Source organism: Gouania willdenowi, chromosome 11 (genome assembly GCF_900634775.1).
Source record: "Gouania willdenowi chromosome 11, fGouWil2.1, whole genome shotgun sequence".
NCBI classification, from domain to species: domain Eukaryota; kingdom Metazoa; phylum Chordata; class Actinopteri; order Blenniiformes; family Gobiesocidae; genus Gouania; species Gouania willdenowi.
The window spans coordinates 14,390,340-14,407,359 of NC_041054.1; the positions used below are offsets into that span (position 1 = coordinate 14,390,340).

The following is a 17,020-nucleotide window of genomic DNA, read 5'->3' on the forward strand; positions in this document are numbered from 1 at the left end:
AAATTGATATTTTTTGCAATGAACTTGTATAAATGCAGTGATAAACAAAAAAGAAAAAGCAAGAGAGCAAATAATGTTGATGAAGAATCTCTTTAACACAGAAGTGAGACAAATGTGCAAAAGTATTTTTCCTAACCTGATACACCTTCCTAACTGTCAAATACATAATAAATACATTAATAAGAAACTGGCTAGAGGGAAAAGAAGACATACACAGATAAATAAGTTAATAACCTGAAGCTCTCTTGTCAAAAAATGGGAAAAAGTAGGAAAAATGCAATTTAGAAAATGTTCAATAAATCCATTGTATCAATAAGACGGAGGGGTAATAAAGAGGATCAATAGGTATTGAGACACAAGATGTGAACACAATCCTGCAAGGCAATGCAATATACAGATACAGTGTTTTACAGTGGACGCTCTGTCTGTTTCGAGGTTACTTAATTTTTTTTTTTAATTATTCAGCAAATAAATGGTTGGATGAAATCTCAACAGAAGAAAAAAATCCCTTATTCGTCCTACTTTGCACCTGTTATCTTATTTTAGCCTCTAAGCCAAAGCTTTCACTTCACAGATGTGTACATGCATTGGATGACACTAGGATTAATAGCATAGAGCTGAAAGCAGATAGTTACTTTTTGTTGCATTCTGATATAGAAAAGAACGGCATCATATGGGCAACATTTAGGCATATGGTTTACTTATACATGGCTATCTGTATTCTAACCAAAAAAATATATATATAATCCAAAATTTTCTGTACAGAATCCATACAAACATGAAGAAAAGTTGTAAGTTTGTACTGATGTCCTTGATGTAAACTATCAACAGAAGACAGAATCAAGACAGGTGTATTTACAGAGGTTATTTCTACCCTAACTGTTGCATTCCATTTTGTTTGCATTGAGGATCAGCAACCTTTCACCTCAGTGCCTCAAAAGGGGTTAAATTTGCCTTCATCGCCCTCCTTATTATCATCATCAACATGAAAATCACAATCTCTATAGCAGCAGAGTAATCGTGGCACAGTTTAGATGGACTAAACTCCTTTTACAAAATAAACACAGAATGAAATAAGGAGCAGGCTGAGCCAGAGAAAGGTGCTGACATGGGTTACAGAGGCCTCGTGGTGAAATTTGCAAGTGAGGTTGGAACAGGAGGAGGAGGAGGAGGAGGAGGAGGGCTGCTCAGAAAGGAGGAGATGAAGGCATGCAGCGGTTTGGAGAATGAAGAGGAGGAGGAATTGAGTGTAGGGCTAAGAAGATATATGATGTGGTATTGGAGTTTGTCCAAGGCATAAGCTCTATCTTTCACATGGCCACCCAGCTGTGTAAACACCCCACGACTCGCTGCTGGCTAAAGTATCTGGCCAATCAGAGGATGCCGATGTCACAGGAAGTGGGACGAGTGAACCAATGACTCAGCAGCAGGGAGTGTAGAGGGTCTGGTTGACACAATGAAGGAGAGGCTGATAGGTCAGGAGTTAAACACATCTTCCTCACTAGTTTGTGCCCCCCCCACCCACCCCCACCAATACTCCATTCTTTGAAAATGTTCAGTTTCAAATTAGTTTTATTGGCGCTACGGGCATCTTACTTTGTCTATTGCGTCACCGATAGTTAAAAGAAACAAAAGGATGTCAAAACGAGCACTCGGAGAGCGCCAACTATTCTCTTTGCTAGATATTTGCTGTTATCTGGATCAGTGATCCTGATCATGGTACCATGGTCATTCACACTTTAAAGGCTTGGAACTAATTTACATTCTCATTAATAACAATACAGTATATTGAAATGTAGAGGCACCCCCATGTTTTCAAAAAATCACAATAAAATGTACAATCCAGATCGAGATAGTGATGTAATTGAGGAACCAACCCGACATTAACCGAGTCAAATTTTCTAAAGATCGTTCAATTACAAACTGAGATGTTCATTTCTTAAATTTCACCATTGATGATACAGATTTTATTTGAAAAAGTGATCTAAAATCTGTAAATTGATCCAAAAGCCCTCCAAAGTTGAATGGAATCTTCCATCTTAAGGTCTAACTTTAGTTAAAATTTTGTCAAAATTACATTTTTGGCAGAGGCAATAGGGCACAATACACACAGTCAAGCAAGATGTTGCTGTAAATGATTAAACAACAAGTTCTGGGGCGGTGTGTAGCTCAGTGGGTTGAGCGCCCGCCCCATGTACAGAGGCTGTAGTTCCTCACCTGCAGCGGGTCCAGGTTCGATTCCCGGCCTGGGACCCTTTGCTGCGTGTCATTCCCTGCTCTCTCTCACCCCCTTCCTGTCAAGCAACTGTCATATAAAGGCCACTAGAGCCAAAAAAATCCTAAAAAAAAAAAAAAACAACAAGTTCTGATCTCTGGAAAGAGAATAACCAGCTACAGACCCACGTTACCACCTATGAAGTATAAAGTGTCATAATGATGCAAAGAACATTAGCAGTTCAACCTCAATATAGTTTTAGGCCATATGGGTATGGGTGTAGTGAAGTAAAATCCTAAATCTAAGATACTGGGGAATTACCTTGTTAACCTCTTCATTCTAAGAAAAAAAATCTAATTTGATAGCATTAACAAGAGTAAAAAAAAAAAACAAAGAAAGAGGACATTTGAGGCAATGAAGGCACTCAGCCTTAATAATGAAGTTTGTAGGTGAAGTATTTCTAAAATGCAAAGCTGAAAGAAAAGTAAAGCCAGAACTCAAATGAGAGAGAAGAGTGAAGTTTCAGATTTACTGTGGTGGTGGGAGACATTTGGCTGAGCTCCTACAGCACACTGAGGGCCAGAGAGGCAGTGAGGAGGCAGATTTACATGGTGTGAACAGCCTCAGCCTCTCTAGAGAAGCACACTGGACGTGGGCTGTTCCTCATAACTGACTGCTACTCTGAATGAAAAGCCAATGAGCAATTTTTTTTTTTACACGACCCAAATGTCTCACAAAAGAGACTCACCGTCTCCTTTGTGTAATTTATAATAAAGTCACCATTTCTAAAACACGTGGGCGGGGGGAGAGCAAAAAAAAAAAGAAAACATGCATTCCTTTTAATGGAATTAAATATGCAACTTGCTAAGATGCGTCACAATATCTCAGTACAAATGTTAGCCTAAAGCCACAAGTTTTAATCAAGTTTTGTAAGCAAGTTAACAACCTGACTGTAGGCTTTAATCCTCTTTGCAAATGCAGAAAATCTCATCCTTGACAGTAAACTCTTTACCACAGGACCTTAACATCACACTATTTGTAGCTAACGGACCCCTCCACTGTTTACCTCCATTAAAACTTTAGCTACAACACAAACCATCATTCATTTCACTTTGTATTGCAAATAATAACAGAGCAGAGAAGGAAATGGGCTATTATGAGCGTCTGTGTGATTGCTGACTCAGAATACATTGTGTGTGTGTGTGTGTGTGTGTGTGTGCATGCATGTGTGTGTGTTGTGCGTGCGAACCTCTTTTTAGTCCTTATTTAAGGCCAATATTTACCAAGCAGCCCCGGGGTGAGATTACCTCATATTCTCCCACCCAGCTGTGCTTTCTCAGCGTTTCCACGACGACCGTCGGAATGTCTCATCATGTTTATCTGCCTGCCAGGAAAACAGAGAGCAGGAGGAAAGAGAGGCAGAGAGATGGAGAGAGCAAACTGATGTTGTAGTGTGTTTACAAGTCAGACACTCGTACATTTACACTCAAGCATATTCGGAATATTCACAAAGAATTCCATGACAAATAGAGTGTTGGTGGGAAATGATATTCATTTACTATGTCACACAGTCATTAAGGTACTAGATGTTAGTCTGATAAGACAAAATATTGGCTGTGATGCTTGGAAAAGCTAAACAGGGAAGGTTTTATTGCTGCGTAATCGTTGGAACCGATTTGTAAGGAACAAGTGAAACCAAACGGCCATAAACAAAGTTTCATGTATTCTGGAGTTACGCAATAGTACAAAAAAAGATGATGTAATAGACAAATGATGATTTAAACCATTCACTTAAGTAATCCAAAAGAAGTTATCAACATCATCATCATAATCATCATCACACACTTTCTTTGTTTTTCTGACCTTAAACAATAATAGTTAATACTAAAGGGCGACCGTGGCTCACTGGTAGAGTAGGTACTCCAATAATCGAAGGGTTGGGGGTTCGAATCCTGTACTTTGCCCACGTTGCCTAATATGATTGTGGTGTGAGTGTTGGTGGTGGTCAGAGGGAATGGCGCACTATCGCAGCCTAGCCTCTGTCAGTCTGCCACAGGGCAGCTATGGCTACAATAGTAGCTTACTACCACCGTGCATGGAGTGAAAGAATAACGCACTCAATGTAGGGCTGCACAGTTGATCAAATTTTTAATCGTGATGCCGATTTTGATTGCCACAATTAAATTAACCAAATTATCTGCAATATGTAAATTTAAAATACAGGCTCTGCACTCTGTAATAGTGTATTTGTATTGTAATGTAATGTAATGGTACATTTTAAATTCTTGGTTTCCATCCATTTTCTAACCCGCTTGTTCCTTTTTTTCAGGGTCGCGGGGTTCTGCTGGTGACAATCTCCAGCACTCATTGGGCGTTAGGCGGAGGTACACCCTGGACAGGGCACCAGACTATCACAGTATATTCTCAGGTTCATTTTTAAACTTTACAAAAAAATAAATAAATTACATTTTAAAGCCTAACATTGCACTGTAAACTCTACACATATTGTTTGTTTAAAAGTAGTGCACATCATTTTTCTCCTATTATGATAAATAATTACAATACTGATCAAAAGAATCGTGACTATCATTTTTGCCATATTCGTGCAGCTGTGCATCAGTGTAAAGCACTTTGAGTGTCTGTGAAAAAGCGCTATATAAAATCAAATGCAATCTGATTATCATGATTATTATTATTAAAGCTGGGACAATATGGTGCGACAAGAAGATATATCACGATATTTACGTAAACGTCACAAGATGTCGAGGGTAGCGTGGAAAGTTTTGCTAGGCCGTTCAGTGGAGCAGTGGTTAGCAATACTGCCTCGTGAAACATCTGTGGTCAGTCAATCGTTTAGCAGAATCTCACCGAGCATATATTGGTTTCTACAGGTAGAGAAGTTTCCTCTCATTGTCCAAAAAAAACCTAATCTGTATACTTCTTTGAAACATTGTGTAGCAACAATAAAACATGCAAAGCACTTTGCGTCTCTCAAAATGCATTTTCTCACGTCTTTAACAACAAAATGTAAAAAAAAAACCCTAAAACATATTTAGTAATGATATAAATCTGGTACTCTACAGAATTAAACCCCACACTCTATTAAGTGTCCCATTCAGTGGTCCCTGCAGTGTAGACACTGACTTGCCATGGAAACGGTCAGTTATTTGCTTTAATTTGCAACAGAAAAGCTTTTGGTGTGTGGGGACTGTTAGGGAATGTTCTGTTTGGTCTTCTCCTGGCTGGTTTAAGTGATAAAAATGTGTCATTATTACAGAGAGGAGTGCAAACATGAGTGTATATACGACCCTCTGTCAAGAGGGTCCTTCAGAAGCTCTGAGGGCCTCCAGGAGAACAGCACATCAAATGACATGGGCCCTCTGGCTTCATCTCAACCATTTAAAGCCTCTCACTGTGGACTGAAGGCAGAAAAGGACCCCAATATTGAGGTAAGGAGGCCTTGAAAGCAGTGGCACTGTGTGGTGGTCTAAGCCACTTATTAAAGCAGCAGGACAGGCTGTGGGACGTGAGCCAAAGAGGATCTCACCCTGTTGTGCACTGACCGGATTTGGAGAAAGTTGGACTCATTTGTTTGAATGCTCTGATGCTTTGATGTCTGAGTGGGGTGAGAACTTATAACCACTCACTGAGCTTTGCAGGAGTCACTTCTGACCAAAGGGAGCATCAATAGTCCTATACCCAGGGCCTGAATATGGAAGTGCAAGGCAGCTTAGTGGACTCTACGTTGGTGAGCTTCGTCACTGACATGGATATGATGGAGTTACCGCCTCAGCAGCAGGTGGATGATTCACTCACCTGTGCACATAGCAAGAACCAGGCAGGCCTGAACCTGAACCAGGGGCCCTGGGGCCGCGGCCTGCAGGACGGCGTGCGCTCTGAGCACCGCACCGAGCGGCCCTGCGCCAGATCTAAACGGAGGAGGTTCATCAACGTAGTCCAGCGACAGGCGGCCAATGTGCGGGAAAGAAAGCGGATGTTTAGCCTCAACGAAGCGTTCGACAAGCTGAGGAGGAAAGTGCCCACGTTCGCTTACGAGAAGAGACTGTCCCGCATCGAGACCCTGCGCCTGGCCATCGTCTACATCTCCTTCATGACGGACCTGCTGGAGAACACATGAGGAGTGGACATACCCACACATTTCATATTTGATGCCATACCATCATTTAAACTCCATATGGGGGGTGGGTGCTTCTGATCCACTGGACCTGGACCTAGAACATGACATATATCAAACTCAAGGCCAAATCCGGCACTTTAGCATTGGGTCTGCAACCTGCGGCTCTGGAGCCTTATGTGGCCCTTTGACTCTTTTGCAGTGGCTCCCTATAGCTTTCAGAAAAACTGAAATAAATAATTTTCTCACAGAGGGTATTGATGATTAATGACATTGACACCAAATAAAATCACAATAAAAAAAAATGTGTTAACCTAATAATAATTCACATTGTGCAGTAACTTCCTACTTCACCTCCTGCAACTTCTAGACCATCAGCTTTCCTTGCATCTACCGTTAACCTTAACTTTTAAATTCCTGGTAAGAAAATTAAAGCAACTAAAAGACTATTTTGGAAGAAAATAAATATTTTATATGTGTGGGGGACAGATTCATTAACTACCAATGTGCTGGCCTAATATACATGCTTGAAATGTGGCAATAAATTAGCAATTACCAAGTTATTTTTGGTAGCCTTTCAAATACATTAACTAAAAAAAAAACTACACAACATTATTCGATATAATTTTTACTGTATGTAATTTTATACGCTGTATTGTCTTCATTGAGAATGTTTTTAATCCCGGTGAGATGAGGCAAAATGGCTCCTTAGAGTAAAGGTTGCAGACTTCTCCTTAGAGCATCAAATGCAGCTCACAGGAAAAAGTTGGAATTACAGAAAACATGAAAAATTGTGTAAAAATCACAATGAATTCATTACCAAATACTGAATACCAAATATTTAAATTCTGTGAATATTAACAATATTTGCAGAGAGCATTTTCCCACACTTTTATCACAAAGTGACAGTCATTTTTAATCGCAAATTGTTGATAAAGAAATCTTAATCTCTTACAAAATCCTGCAATTTTATTAAAATGATTCCACAAATTTGGCCCAAATTGAATACAAATTGGTCACAAACTCAAGGAAATGTAAAGATTGAATATTGTCTGTAACGTCCTTTACATATATTTATAGGGCAGATTAATCTTGAAATTGCTAATTTTTCAGCCTGAAATTTGTGGCTCACTTGAAATTGTATTTGGCCCTTGAACTAAAATGAGTTTGACCTTTCGTCTACATGGACGTTTATCAACTTTACGAAACACACACCTAAACTTTGACTGTGGAAAGCCTTGTCGTTTGGATCCCATCAAAGTTTGTGCGTGCGTAAAAACAGACAAAAATGTAATCTTTCACGTTGACATCTTGTAGGTCTATTTAGGCCAACTGCAAAACAGCATGAACAGAGAATTGTAACTCCTAAGAATCCTGAGAATTTACGTTTTCTTCCCATATTGTTATGTCCTGTAGATGCTGAACGTGATCTGTGTGCTCTCTGTTCTAAAACACAGTGAACTGTATCAGAAACTTCACCAAAAATGATCAGCCTATACAATTAAAAATGTTTTAACGCATTGTTTTGCAGTTTAAGTCATTGTTATGGATGGAATTATTACCCGTGTAATCTAAATTAGTGTTTGATTCAATATTTATTCTTATAATTTGATTTTAAATTCAAATTATGATATGAAAAGCGATGTTTTTTTTCAGCACCCTGGAGAGCAGCCTTTTACCTCACCTGTCTGACTAATGCAGACACCCAACAGGTGGAGCAACTACCTCCATGTAGTGGGGAAGCATGCATGAATCTGTCCCTGAGAGTAATCATCAAACAAATTTTATTTAAATGCAAATAATGTATACGCATTAGAAAGTCTTTCAGCTTTTATTTTAATATTATCTTTGGCACAAAGGTGTAAATTAAGTCAGAGGTAATGGTCGGATGGCTGCAGGGAACCTGAGCTTTTGTTAGGGCAAAAGGTTCTGGAAGCTGTCATATTATTATAAAGACTATATATATTTATTTTTTTTTTTAAAGGAGAAAATCATAATTCCATCAATCAAAATATACCAAATACATACATTTATTTTTAAAGTTCTTTTTAAAACAAATTGCTATATGTATTTATTATTGTATTGCATTTTCTGTAAAAACAATTGCATTGTCGACGTTCACCGATCTGTGGCCACTAAAAATGAGTATTTACTATTTCTCAGTCTTATTCCATTATTTCAACAAAAAAAAAAAAAAACCTAATGTGATCTAATTCAGATTCTAAAGATTTATCATTGTAAAGAGTTTTAGTTTTATTTTTTCTTTAGTTTCCAATTCGTGTTTTTTACAATATTATTATGGGTAAAAAATAGTTTGAACTCAGTGAATGAAAGTTAGTGAGCTATAGCCTATATATACAACCATGAGAAGAAAGAAACAGAGAGTCATATTGTCTCATTGGTGGCTTAATCCTTGACTGCCACATTTTTGCCAAACCTACAGTCCCAAGGTTTTTTGATTGGAGAGAAAATTGCAAAAACTTTCTGTGAGGCTGATTATTGCCTTTTTTTTTTTTTATTGAAATTTGGGATTTCATTTATACTTGTGAAAATCAATTGTCTACTGCTAAATTTGACACCTCATTCACTATGGCATTCTGCAGAGGATAGGTTGTTTTAAATGGATTCAGTAATGAAAACATTTTAATATTACAAATAGCCCTAGTTTTGGTTGATGGTCACTGTCAGTTTGCAGTGTTTAAGTCAGGGGAGTCAAACTTATTTTGGGGCCAAATCCGAAGTATGTGGGCTGCAGATTTTAGGCGAGTAAACAAAATGTGCCCGAATTTCGACTTTACATGACATTTAAATAATCAGGCAATAAGTGACAGGATTTTCTCTTTTAAATATCCTTGATTTTGTGACCAATTTTGATTTAATTTGGAGAAAATATGTGAAAAAAATTCAGGAAGATTTAGTTCTTTTAACATTTTGAGATTTATAATGACCAGTCATGTGATAAAAGCATGGGAAAATTGCAATTCTCCAAATATTGTGGCATTTTATTTAATTTTTTTTTTATATTTAGAAGGACTGAGAGTACTGTAATGTAGACCATAATTTATGTTTTTTTCACTTCCTTCTGCGGACCAAATTGGATGGTCTAAAGGGCCAGATTTGGCCCCCGGGCCTCAAGTTTGACAAAGTGCATAGAGAGAATCTTTTACTTGTGTTTCATTCTCCATAATCTAAAATGCAGTTTTCACCCTCAGTTTATTTTAAACCACAGACCAGATCAAAAGTCACCACATCTACTTTCAGCAGAGTGCAGTATTTCTGCTTCATATACAGGCTGAGAGGTTCCTCTCTCTCTCTCTCCTCGCTGCATCTTTATCACCTCCAGTATTTGCAGTACACCGCCTTCATCGAACCCGCTGTGAGGACGGACCCGCCCAGAGAGCTCCCTGGGACCTGCCCGCCTTTAAACCTGAGCCGCGGGGCCGGCATCCCTGCGGGAGTCGGACCCGTTTAAGTGCATACCTCAGTGCTGGGCCGCTGACGGGAAAATAAACACCTAGGTATGCTTACACCAGCAGGGACCCCCTGCAGGGACGTCCTCCTGTGTTTCAGCAGGTCTGATGTTTTTCACCGCCACCACTGCTCCCATCTCCGGCCTGAGGACCTGCATGATCCATGGCCTGTTTGGAGGAATCAGTCTGCACATAATAACATGAAAGAACATGTAGATATCTTATCAGTGCAGTGCAACAATAGGACCATCATCATTCTTAAATAATTATGAACACACAGAACACAAATGATCAGAGACATTCACAACAAGGGCCTCTAGGATAAGCAACTGTTGTCACAGCGTGGCCACAAAAATGTGATTGTCTGTTCCAAGGGCAACATTATCAACATTCATGCTTGTATTAAGAAGAAGGAAAAAAAACCGACCAATCTGAGCATTAACACAGGAAATAAAGGTTTTTAGTCAATTTGAGTGTCTGTGGAGTCATTTTGGGAATTTCTGCTGGCATTTTGTCTCTTTTATGAGTAATTATATGTGTTTTTATTGTGTGTTATGTTTGCATTTTGTTCATTTTCAACCTGTGGCTTTTTGGATTTTTTTCCAGTATTTTTGTCGTTTTGGGTACTTTTGTAATTAGCGTGTTTGTTTCTTTGCATTTTGTACGTGTTGTTGTTTTGTGCATGTTTAGGTCATCATTTTGTGTATCTGTCCTGTTGTGTGTATTTTTGGAATCTTTTTTGTGTTTTGTTACTTTGTGTATTTTTGTTGATATTCTGTGCATTTGGCTGTTGTTTGGTGTGTTTTTGGAGTTATTTTGTGTATTATGTTGGGTTTCATATTACTTCCAATTTCTTAAATTACACTTTTTGGTGGATTTGTCTTGGGGGGCCGCACAAAAACAGACTGAGAGCTGCATGTGGCCCCCGGGCCACCAGTTGCCCATGTCTGGCCTATAAGCTTGTGCTTTATCTTGGCTGATAGCCATACATATTTTAGTAGAATATCTTAGATTTATTTTTTATTTTTTTTTAAATGGGAATGAAACATATTTATAGAATGAACAGCTCATCACCACAATGCTTTTCTTCTAGGAAAGTTGTGACTTCACCTGGAGCCTCTAAGAAGATTGAGCCCCAGAATTGATCATATTTGTTATTCTCTGCAGGAATGTGTCAAATTTACCACATTTGACACAATGTTGGAAAACAGAAGCTGATGTCAGGTTATATGATATAAATGTGATACTGGGTAGGTGTTGGTTACTTGGTTAGTGCATGTTATATATATATATATATATATATTGCCTACAAAAATGCACATTTAAAAAAAAAAAAAGCCTATGTTTATAATTTTCTTTGAAGAAAACAAAGTTTGACTAACAGGTATAGTCCGTAGGACGCCCCATTCTGCATCACTTTAATGTATGTGGATGTTTTTGTACTTTATTTTATTATTGATTTGTTCAACATGTTGTGAAAAGCTGCACCTTTAAAAAAAAAAAAAAAAAAAAAAAAAACGACGCCCATTCTGAGTAGACCCTGTGTGTATTTCTAATGTTGTGGGTCTCCTTCTTCTCTATAGTATTATGTTACACCCCTCCTCACCCAATCACAGCTCTCCCCCAAATCCTCCTGCACGAGCCCGTTAAAAGAGCCCAGGTCGTCTCCGTCATACAGAAACCTCTCCTTCTCCAGATGTGGCCGTGATAGCATCACACCCCACAGCTGGCCAATGAAGGTATAACCTGCCGTGTTTGTTGATGTTGTAACCACTTCAGAGGATTTGGGTCAGGGGTGACAGGCCACGGAGATACTTTGAGGAGAACGATGCGGGAAGAGGACTCATCCACTATGGACAGCGCTGGTAACAGTGAGGAGGAGACAGACCGACAGCTGCCCCGGAGAGGCGCAAGAAAGAGACGCTCAACGCGGAGGAACATGGACGAGGATGAGGAGGGGGACGTGGAAAGTCCCAGTCCGATGAAGAAGAAGTGCAGAAAGAGTTGTGACTCTGTAGGGAGCAGCAGTGGCGGCAGTGAGGGCAGCGACAGCCCGGAGCTCTCCTTCGACGACCTCCAGACGCAGCGCGTCATGGCCAACATCCGAGAGCGGCAGAGGACGCAGTCCCTAAACGAAGCTTTTACGTCGTTACGTAAGATCATCCCAACCCTCCCGTCTGACAAACTCAGCAAGATCCAGACTCTGAAGCTGGCAGCCCGCTACATCGACTTTCTGTGCCAGGTCCTGCAGAGCGACGAGATGGATGCGCGAGGCTCCAGCTGCAGCTACGTGGCGCACGAGCGGCTGAGCTACGCCTTCTCGGTCTGGAGGATGGGGGGCTCGTGGTCCTTATCCACAACCACCCACTGACAGAGCTGATGAGACTCCATGGTATGTTTCATTTCACTCTTATTACTGGAACACAATCTGTGCCAAAAGAACTCATGCGCATTTTACGCATATATATCCAAGTGTGTTTACTAGTTGATACATTGATGCTTTACACACAGTTGGCTTCAATTGTTTGTCTTCTTTCTTCCACATGTTTATTTCTTCTGCAGACACATCCCTGACTGGAGAACCACTGAGTCTGCATTACCCTCCAAACCAGAGGGGTCAGGCTGGACATACTACATGAGTCTGCAGGTTTGCTTAGGCCTCAGAGGAAAGCAGCCTGTTTACATTCTCTTCCTCTTGCTTGGACTTATAGAGTGCAAGGAAACACTTTTAGACAATTCCAACATGAAGAAACAAAGACCACTGTGACTACGAAACCAAACATAAACTGCTCTTTTTTTTAATCTGGAGCAAAAGATGATATTTCAGTCCACAATCCCTGTGATGGTTTCACTGAAAATGAAGTATTTTGTATTTATTTTTCTACATGAGCTTAAAATTACTTCCCCCACCCATGTAAAATATATTTATTTTTTACGATGTTACAGAACTCTGAGATTCAGAGTCTGAACATTTGGATTGTTGTATATATCTGTGGTTGTATCTTGAATAAAATACTATGAAAAATCCTTTATTCTCAGTAATTGTCTCATCTTTATCCAAATTCTTAGTCTGAAGTCATGTGTGCATTTTTACTATAATATTTGTATCCCCGGGGATTACTGGATGTCTAAATGTTTTAAACAAACACAGTTCTTGTGGCGTCAGTACACAGAACCTGAAAGAAATCTGGTTTTCAAATAGTTGCTTGAGATTTCCCGTATAATGAAGCCACAGTGGAGGGAGCAAAAGAAAACGTCTCACAGCACTGGGTTATTCTGTTTTGATTTCTTGAGCTTGGGGATCTGGGAAAGCCATAATTAGCCAGTGGTCTTTTTGAACAAGGTGAATTTGGTGCTGTGGGAGGCAGCATGAAATTCCCATATGTCCTCTGAGCTGCAGGTCAGCGTGAGTCTCCTGCAGGTGTTAAAATGGCAAAAAGAAAAGAATGACGTGAAATCAGAGGGTATAAGATCGAGCAGCAAAGAAAAGGGTAAATCTGTAAACACTAAAAGGGATCAAAGATTAAAGATATATTTTTTGGAGAAAAAAATATTCACATATTTATTTTTTGTTGATAGTTCTATCTCTTCAATTTCCTAAGCACATAGTGAAATAGACTGACTTAAAAGTGAAATATACAGACATCATGCTGTGATGAGGGCTAACTTTAAGGATTTACACATCTCTCCCGTTGATTACACGAACATTTCTGTGTTTTCACATCATGGGTTGCGTGCGGAAGGTAAAGCCATCAGCTCTGACCTGAAGCCCTCGCCAGCCATCGGGGGGGAATCGATTCCCACCCTTAGATCACCGTGGCAGTGTTATCTTAAACTTGAGGCTGTTGCTCTGACACAGTGGAATGTCACCTCTGAGGGTTCAAAACACGCACACACACACACACACACACTCTCAAACACATATAGGTTTTACACAGGCGCACACACAGATTTCTCACGCCTAACAAACAGGGATATACATTCCAAGGCTGGAGATAGAGAAACAGGGAACAGGCTTCTGCCCACCTTTGATGTTTGAAAGTAATGGGATGACCGCTTGTTATCAGTGTGAAGGAATCTGGTTCTCTGGTTTTAAGTGTGCTATGATTTATAGTCTTTGATGACTCCACACACACACTAAACAGGCACACAAGCACACATTAATCACATTTTCAGGCTACATCTCCACATGTAGGCACTTCTGCCTACAGAAAAAAAGGCACAACAATTAAAACATGTAAACTAGGACCAAACCTGGCGACATACTTGTGACACACCCTTCTTGATTTGTAGGTTTATTGTTCAGTTTGTGACATGATGGCAATAAATCACCTTTGTCTGACTCTTTACCCTCTGAGGCCTTTTGACACAAGAACAAATATAGAAATTACATTTTTCATACATGCATCATGCCAACACAAGCTCACAGGTAAACGTAACACTGTCACAAAAATAAACATTTCTGTTTTGGTACATGCTGACACAATTTACGCAGTCTTTTCGTGCTGCGAGACATGATTCGTGTTTTGATTGGAAGTTATTTCACACAATTAAATCTCATTAGAACATTTCTCTTAGGGTAAGGGTTGTAGTTAAGGTAATAAATCCCACTGACACACATCAGTTTGCAATAGCTCGACGCAAAATTTGTGTCACACAGCAGGCAAACCTTGTTCCCTGCAGCATAGAAAATATGAGGAAATCGTGCTGCCACGCACAAAAACGTACAGAAAGTCATTTTCGTGACAGTTTCACAAACTCCGCGAGACTGTGCTGATCATACACAGAGGGCTACAGGTCAGGATATGATCAAAATGTCATGCTGCTAGATGCCTTTGTATCTTTGGTGGCCAATAACACATGTATGCATATACAGCTGATCGTGTAAATCTACACTGTGGTGAAAGTCATACTTGTGCAGAAGTTTCAACTGCAACAATGAGCTAAAACTTCTCGATTCATGCTGTGGAGCATCCTAAGCTTTCTTTAAAAACAAATATTTTGGAAATGACACCACTATTTTTTCAACAAACAGCCAAATCACAACTGAAGGCTGTAGCTTCTGACGACAATGTCATGAAGAAAACCAAATATGTTTCCCCCAGTTTATTGTTTTTTGGGGGGGAGTGAACTCCTGTGTTTATAGTGAGTTTAAAAAAAACCCAAACTAAAATACAGTAATATTTACATAGGACCTGTATATATTGAATGCAGATCCATTAAAAAATTAGAAGGTATGTCGATGAGCCTAAATTTTGTTGTAGTGTACAACAAACAGATGAAGATGGTAAATGCAACAAGTGGAACACCTGAATTCCTTGCGTGAACTAAAAAGGCAGAACCTTATGAATGTAAATAAATGTGTAACATTACTCACATGTACTTTAGAGAAGGTTTAAACAAACTTTATTAGCATAACTGTTCATACAGCTTTCCAATTCATCTCTTATCACAGTCATTAAATGTGTATACGTATTTCATATTTTGTCGTGTATGGGTTTGGCCTTCTAAGTGGAGAGGATCAAGTTCCTTTTTTCCCACATGTAAGCGAAGGAGATAATAACTAATACTGGTCAGGTACATAAAATATACATATACATAGATATATATGATTTGTCATCACAACACTGTAGGTCAGATAAATTGTGTAGGTATAGAAACAGGTTGAAGAAAGAATCCATGTCCCTTGCCGAGGAGGAGGAGGGAAAAGGTATCGACTGCTGATAAAATGCTGAGTAAGATCTTCTCTGGTCCATATGCTGATTGTCTGTAATTAAATGATCAATTTATTCAAAAGAAACATTTCCTCTGACTCCGTAACCCTCACTCATTGCTGACTAAAGCCATTAAAAGAATATTGTTTCATGGCCTTGAACTGCTGAATCCACATAAAAATAAGGCTGAAATAACGTGGAACCTTTGGGTTTTGTGTGAAACTCTCAGATTCAACCTACTGTTTATTCCCAGAATAATCTAAATGTGCAGGGTTTTTCCTTCTTTGTTCCAACACACCTTCAACCTATCTCTAGAACGTTTTCAAAAAGCAAATTGTGTCTGTCCTATACATTTGGCTGTTTACACAATCCACAGAAGTCAACCTGTCTCTTTTTGTCCCCTACTTTCTTAGCTTTCTATGGTTCAACATTTTAGGGTCATAAGCGGAAGAAGAAGAAGAGACAGAAGAAGAAGAGACAGAGAGGTTGTTGATTCAAAATTCTGTGGTTTTCTGACACTGTAAGTAGGCCAGGGTGGCTACCTTCCCACAACTTGTAGATATGCCCTTTTTTATTTGCACCATTTGATGAAAAAAAAAAATCAAAAATCTCCTCTGTGAGTTTGTCAGTTTGTGGCACGAATCCATGTATCTTCCCCCTGGAAAAGAAAATGAGGACATTGTTACCTTAACAGTAGCAACTGAGTGACAGAGGAAGTCAGCATCCTTTTTCCGATGGCCTCAGCAGCATAATGAGCACACGTTCCCTCAGGTCGGTGCCGACGGCACCCATCGGTCCTGACCTGTGATCTCTTTGACTGACCCTGTCCCCCCCCAACACAGTGACCCCCAGCTGGACCACGAACCACCGCAGTCACCTCTACAATATGCCCACTCAGTTCCCTAATGCTTGTCAGCTGCATGTGCAAAGCTGGAATACAGCAGAGAGAATACCAAGAGTTAAAAATGAGCAAAATGACAAAGTAAAGAGACAAAATGAGGAGAGTTTGGGAATACAGCGGGGGAAAAAAAACCTCTGAGATCCTCTGAGTTCTCCTGCTCCAGGCTGTTTATCTTGCAGATTGAGTTAAACACAAGCCTCATATAACTCCCCACATACCAGACAATATCACAGTGGCCCCCGCTTTACAAATATAAACATGGACGCTTTATCAAAGACTGGCATGGCTCATTCAAACACATGGGCTCTTTCTCCTAACCTAATTTAGCGACCTTATACAACACTCTTTAATTAAATCTAAGCTTTCTGAAATGTATAATGTTGGCCCAAAAAATAGGAAACTTTAGGAGGTCTGTTGACGAAGGTTAAAGGGCTTTAGCTGTGTTTACTTTGAAAAAAAATCACACTAGTTTCTTATCTTGCAAGGATCTATGAACTATGGGGATGAAAAAGCCCCAGGTCGCACACAACAGCACACTGTGTGTTGTATTCACAGAGGGAGAACATTGTTTGACTCAACTTAGGT

General features: G+C 39.6%; 2 protein-coding genes across 3 annotated transcripts; both read left to right on the forward strand.

Moving 5' to 3' along the window:
• Positions 1-5,485: 5,485 nt before the first annotated feature.
• Positions 5,486-6,439, forward strand: LOC114472547 (fer3-like protein). Its single transcript, XM_028461871.1, has one exon. It carries the CDS (start codon positions 5,928-5,930, stop codon positions 6,351-6,353), a length of 426 nt encoding a protein of 141 aa, XP_028317672.1. The 5' UTR covers positions 5,486-5,927; the 3' UTR covers positions 6,354-6,439.
• A 4,993-nt stretch (positions 6,440-11,432) lies between these two features.
• Positions 11,433-12,722, forward strand: twist1a (twist family bHLH transcription factor 1a). 2 transcript variants are annotated; one of them, XM_028461344.1, is made up of 2 exons: positions 11,433-12,212; positions 12,366-12,722. In XM_028461344.1, exon 1 carries the CDS (start codon positions 11,649-11,651, stop codon positions 12,189-12,191), a length of 543 nt encoding a protein of 180 aa, XP_028317145.1. In that variant the 5' UTR covers positions 11,433-11,648; the 3' UTR covers positions 12,192-12,212; positions 12,366-12,722. The 2 variants fall into 2 exon arrangements, with proteins under 2 accessions (XP_028317145.1, XP_028317146.1); XM_028461345.1 differs by having other exon boundaries at positions 12,383-12,722.
• Positions 12,723-17,020: the final 4,298 nt, after the last annotated feature.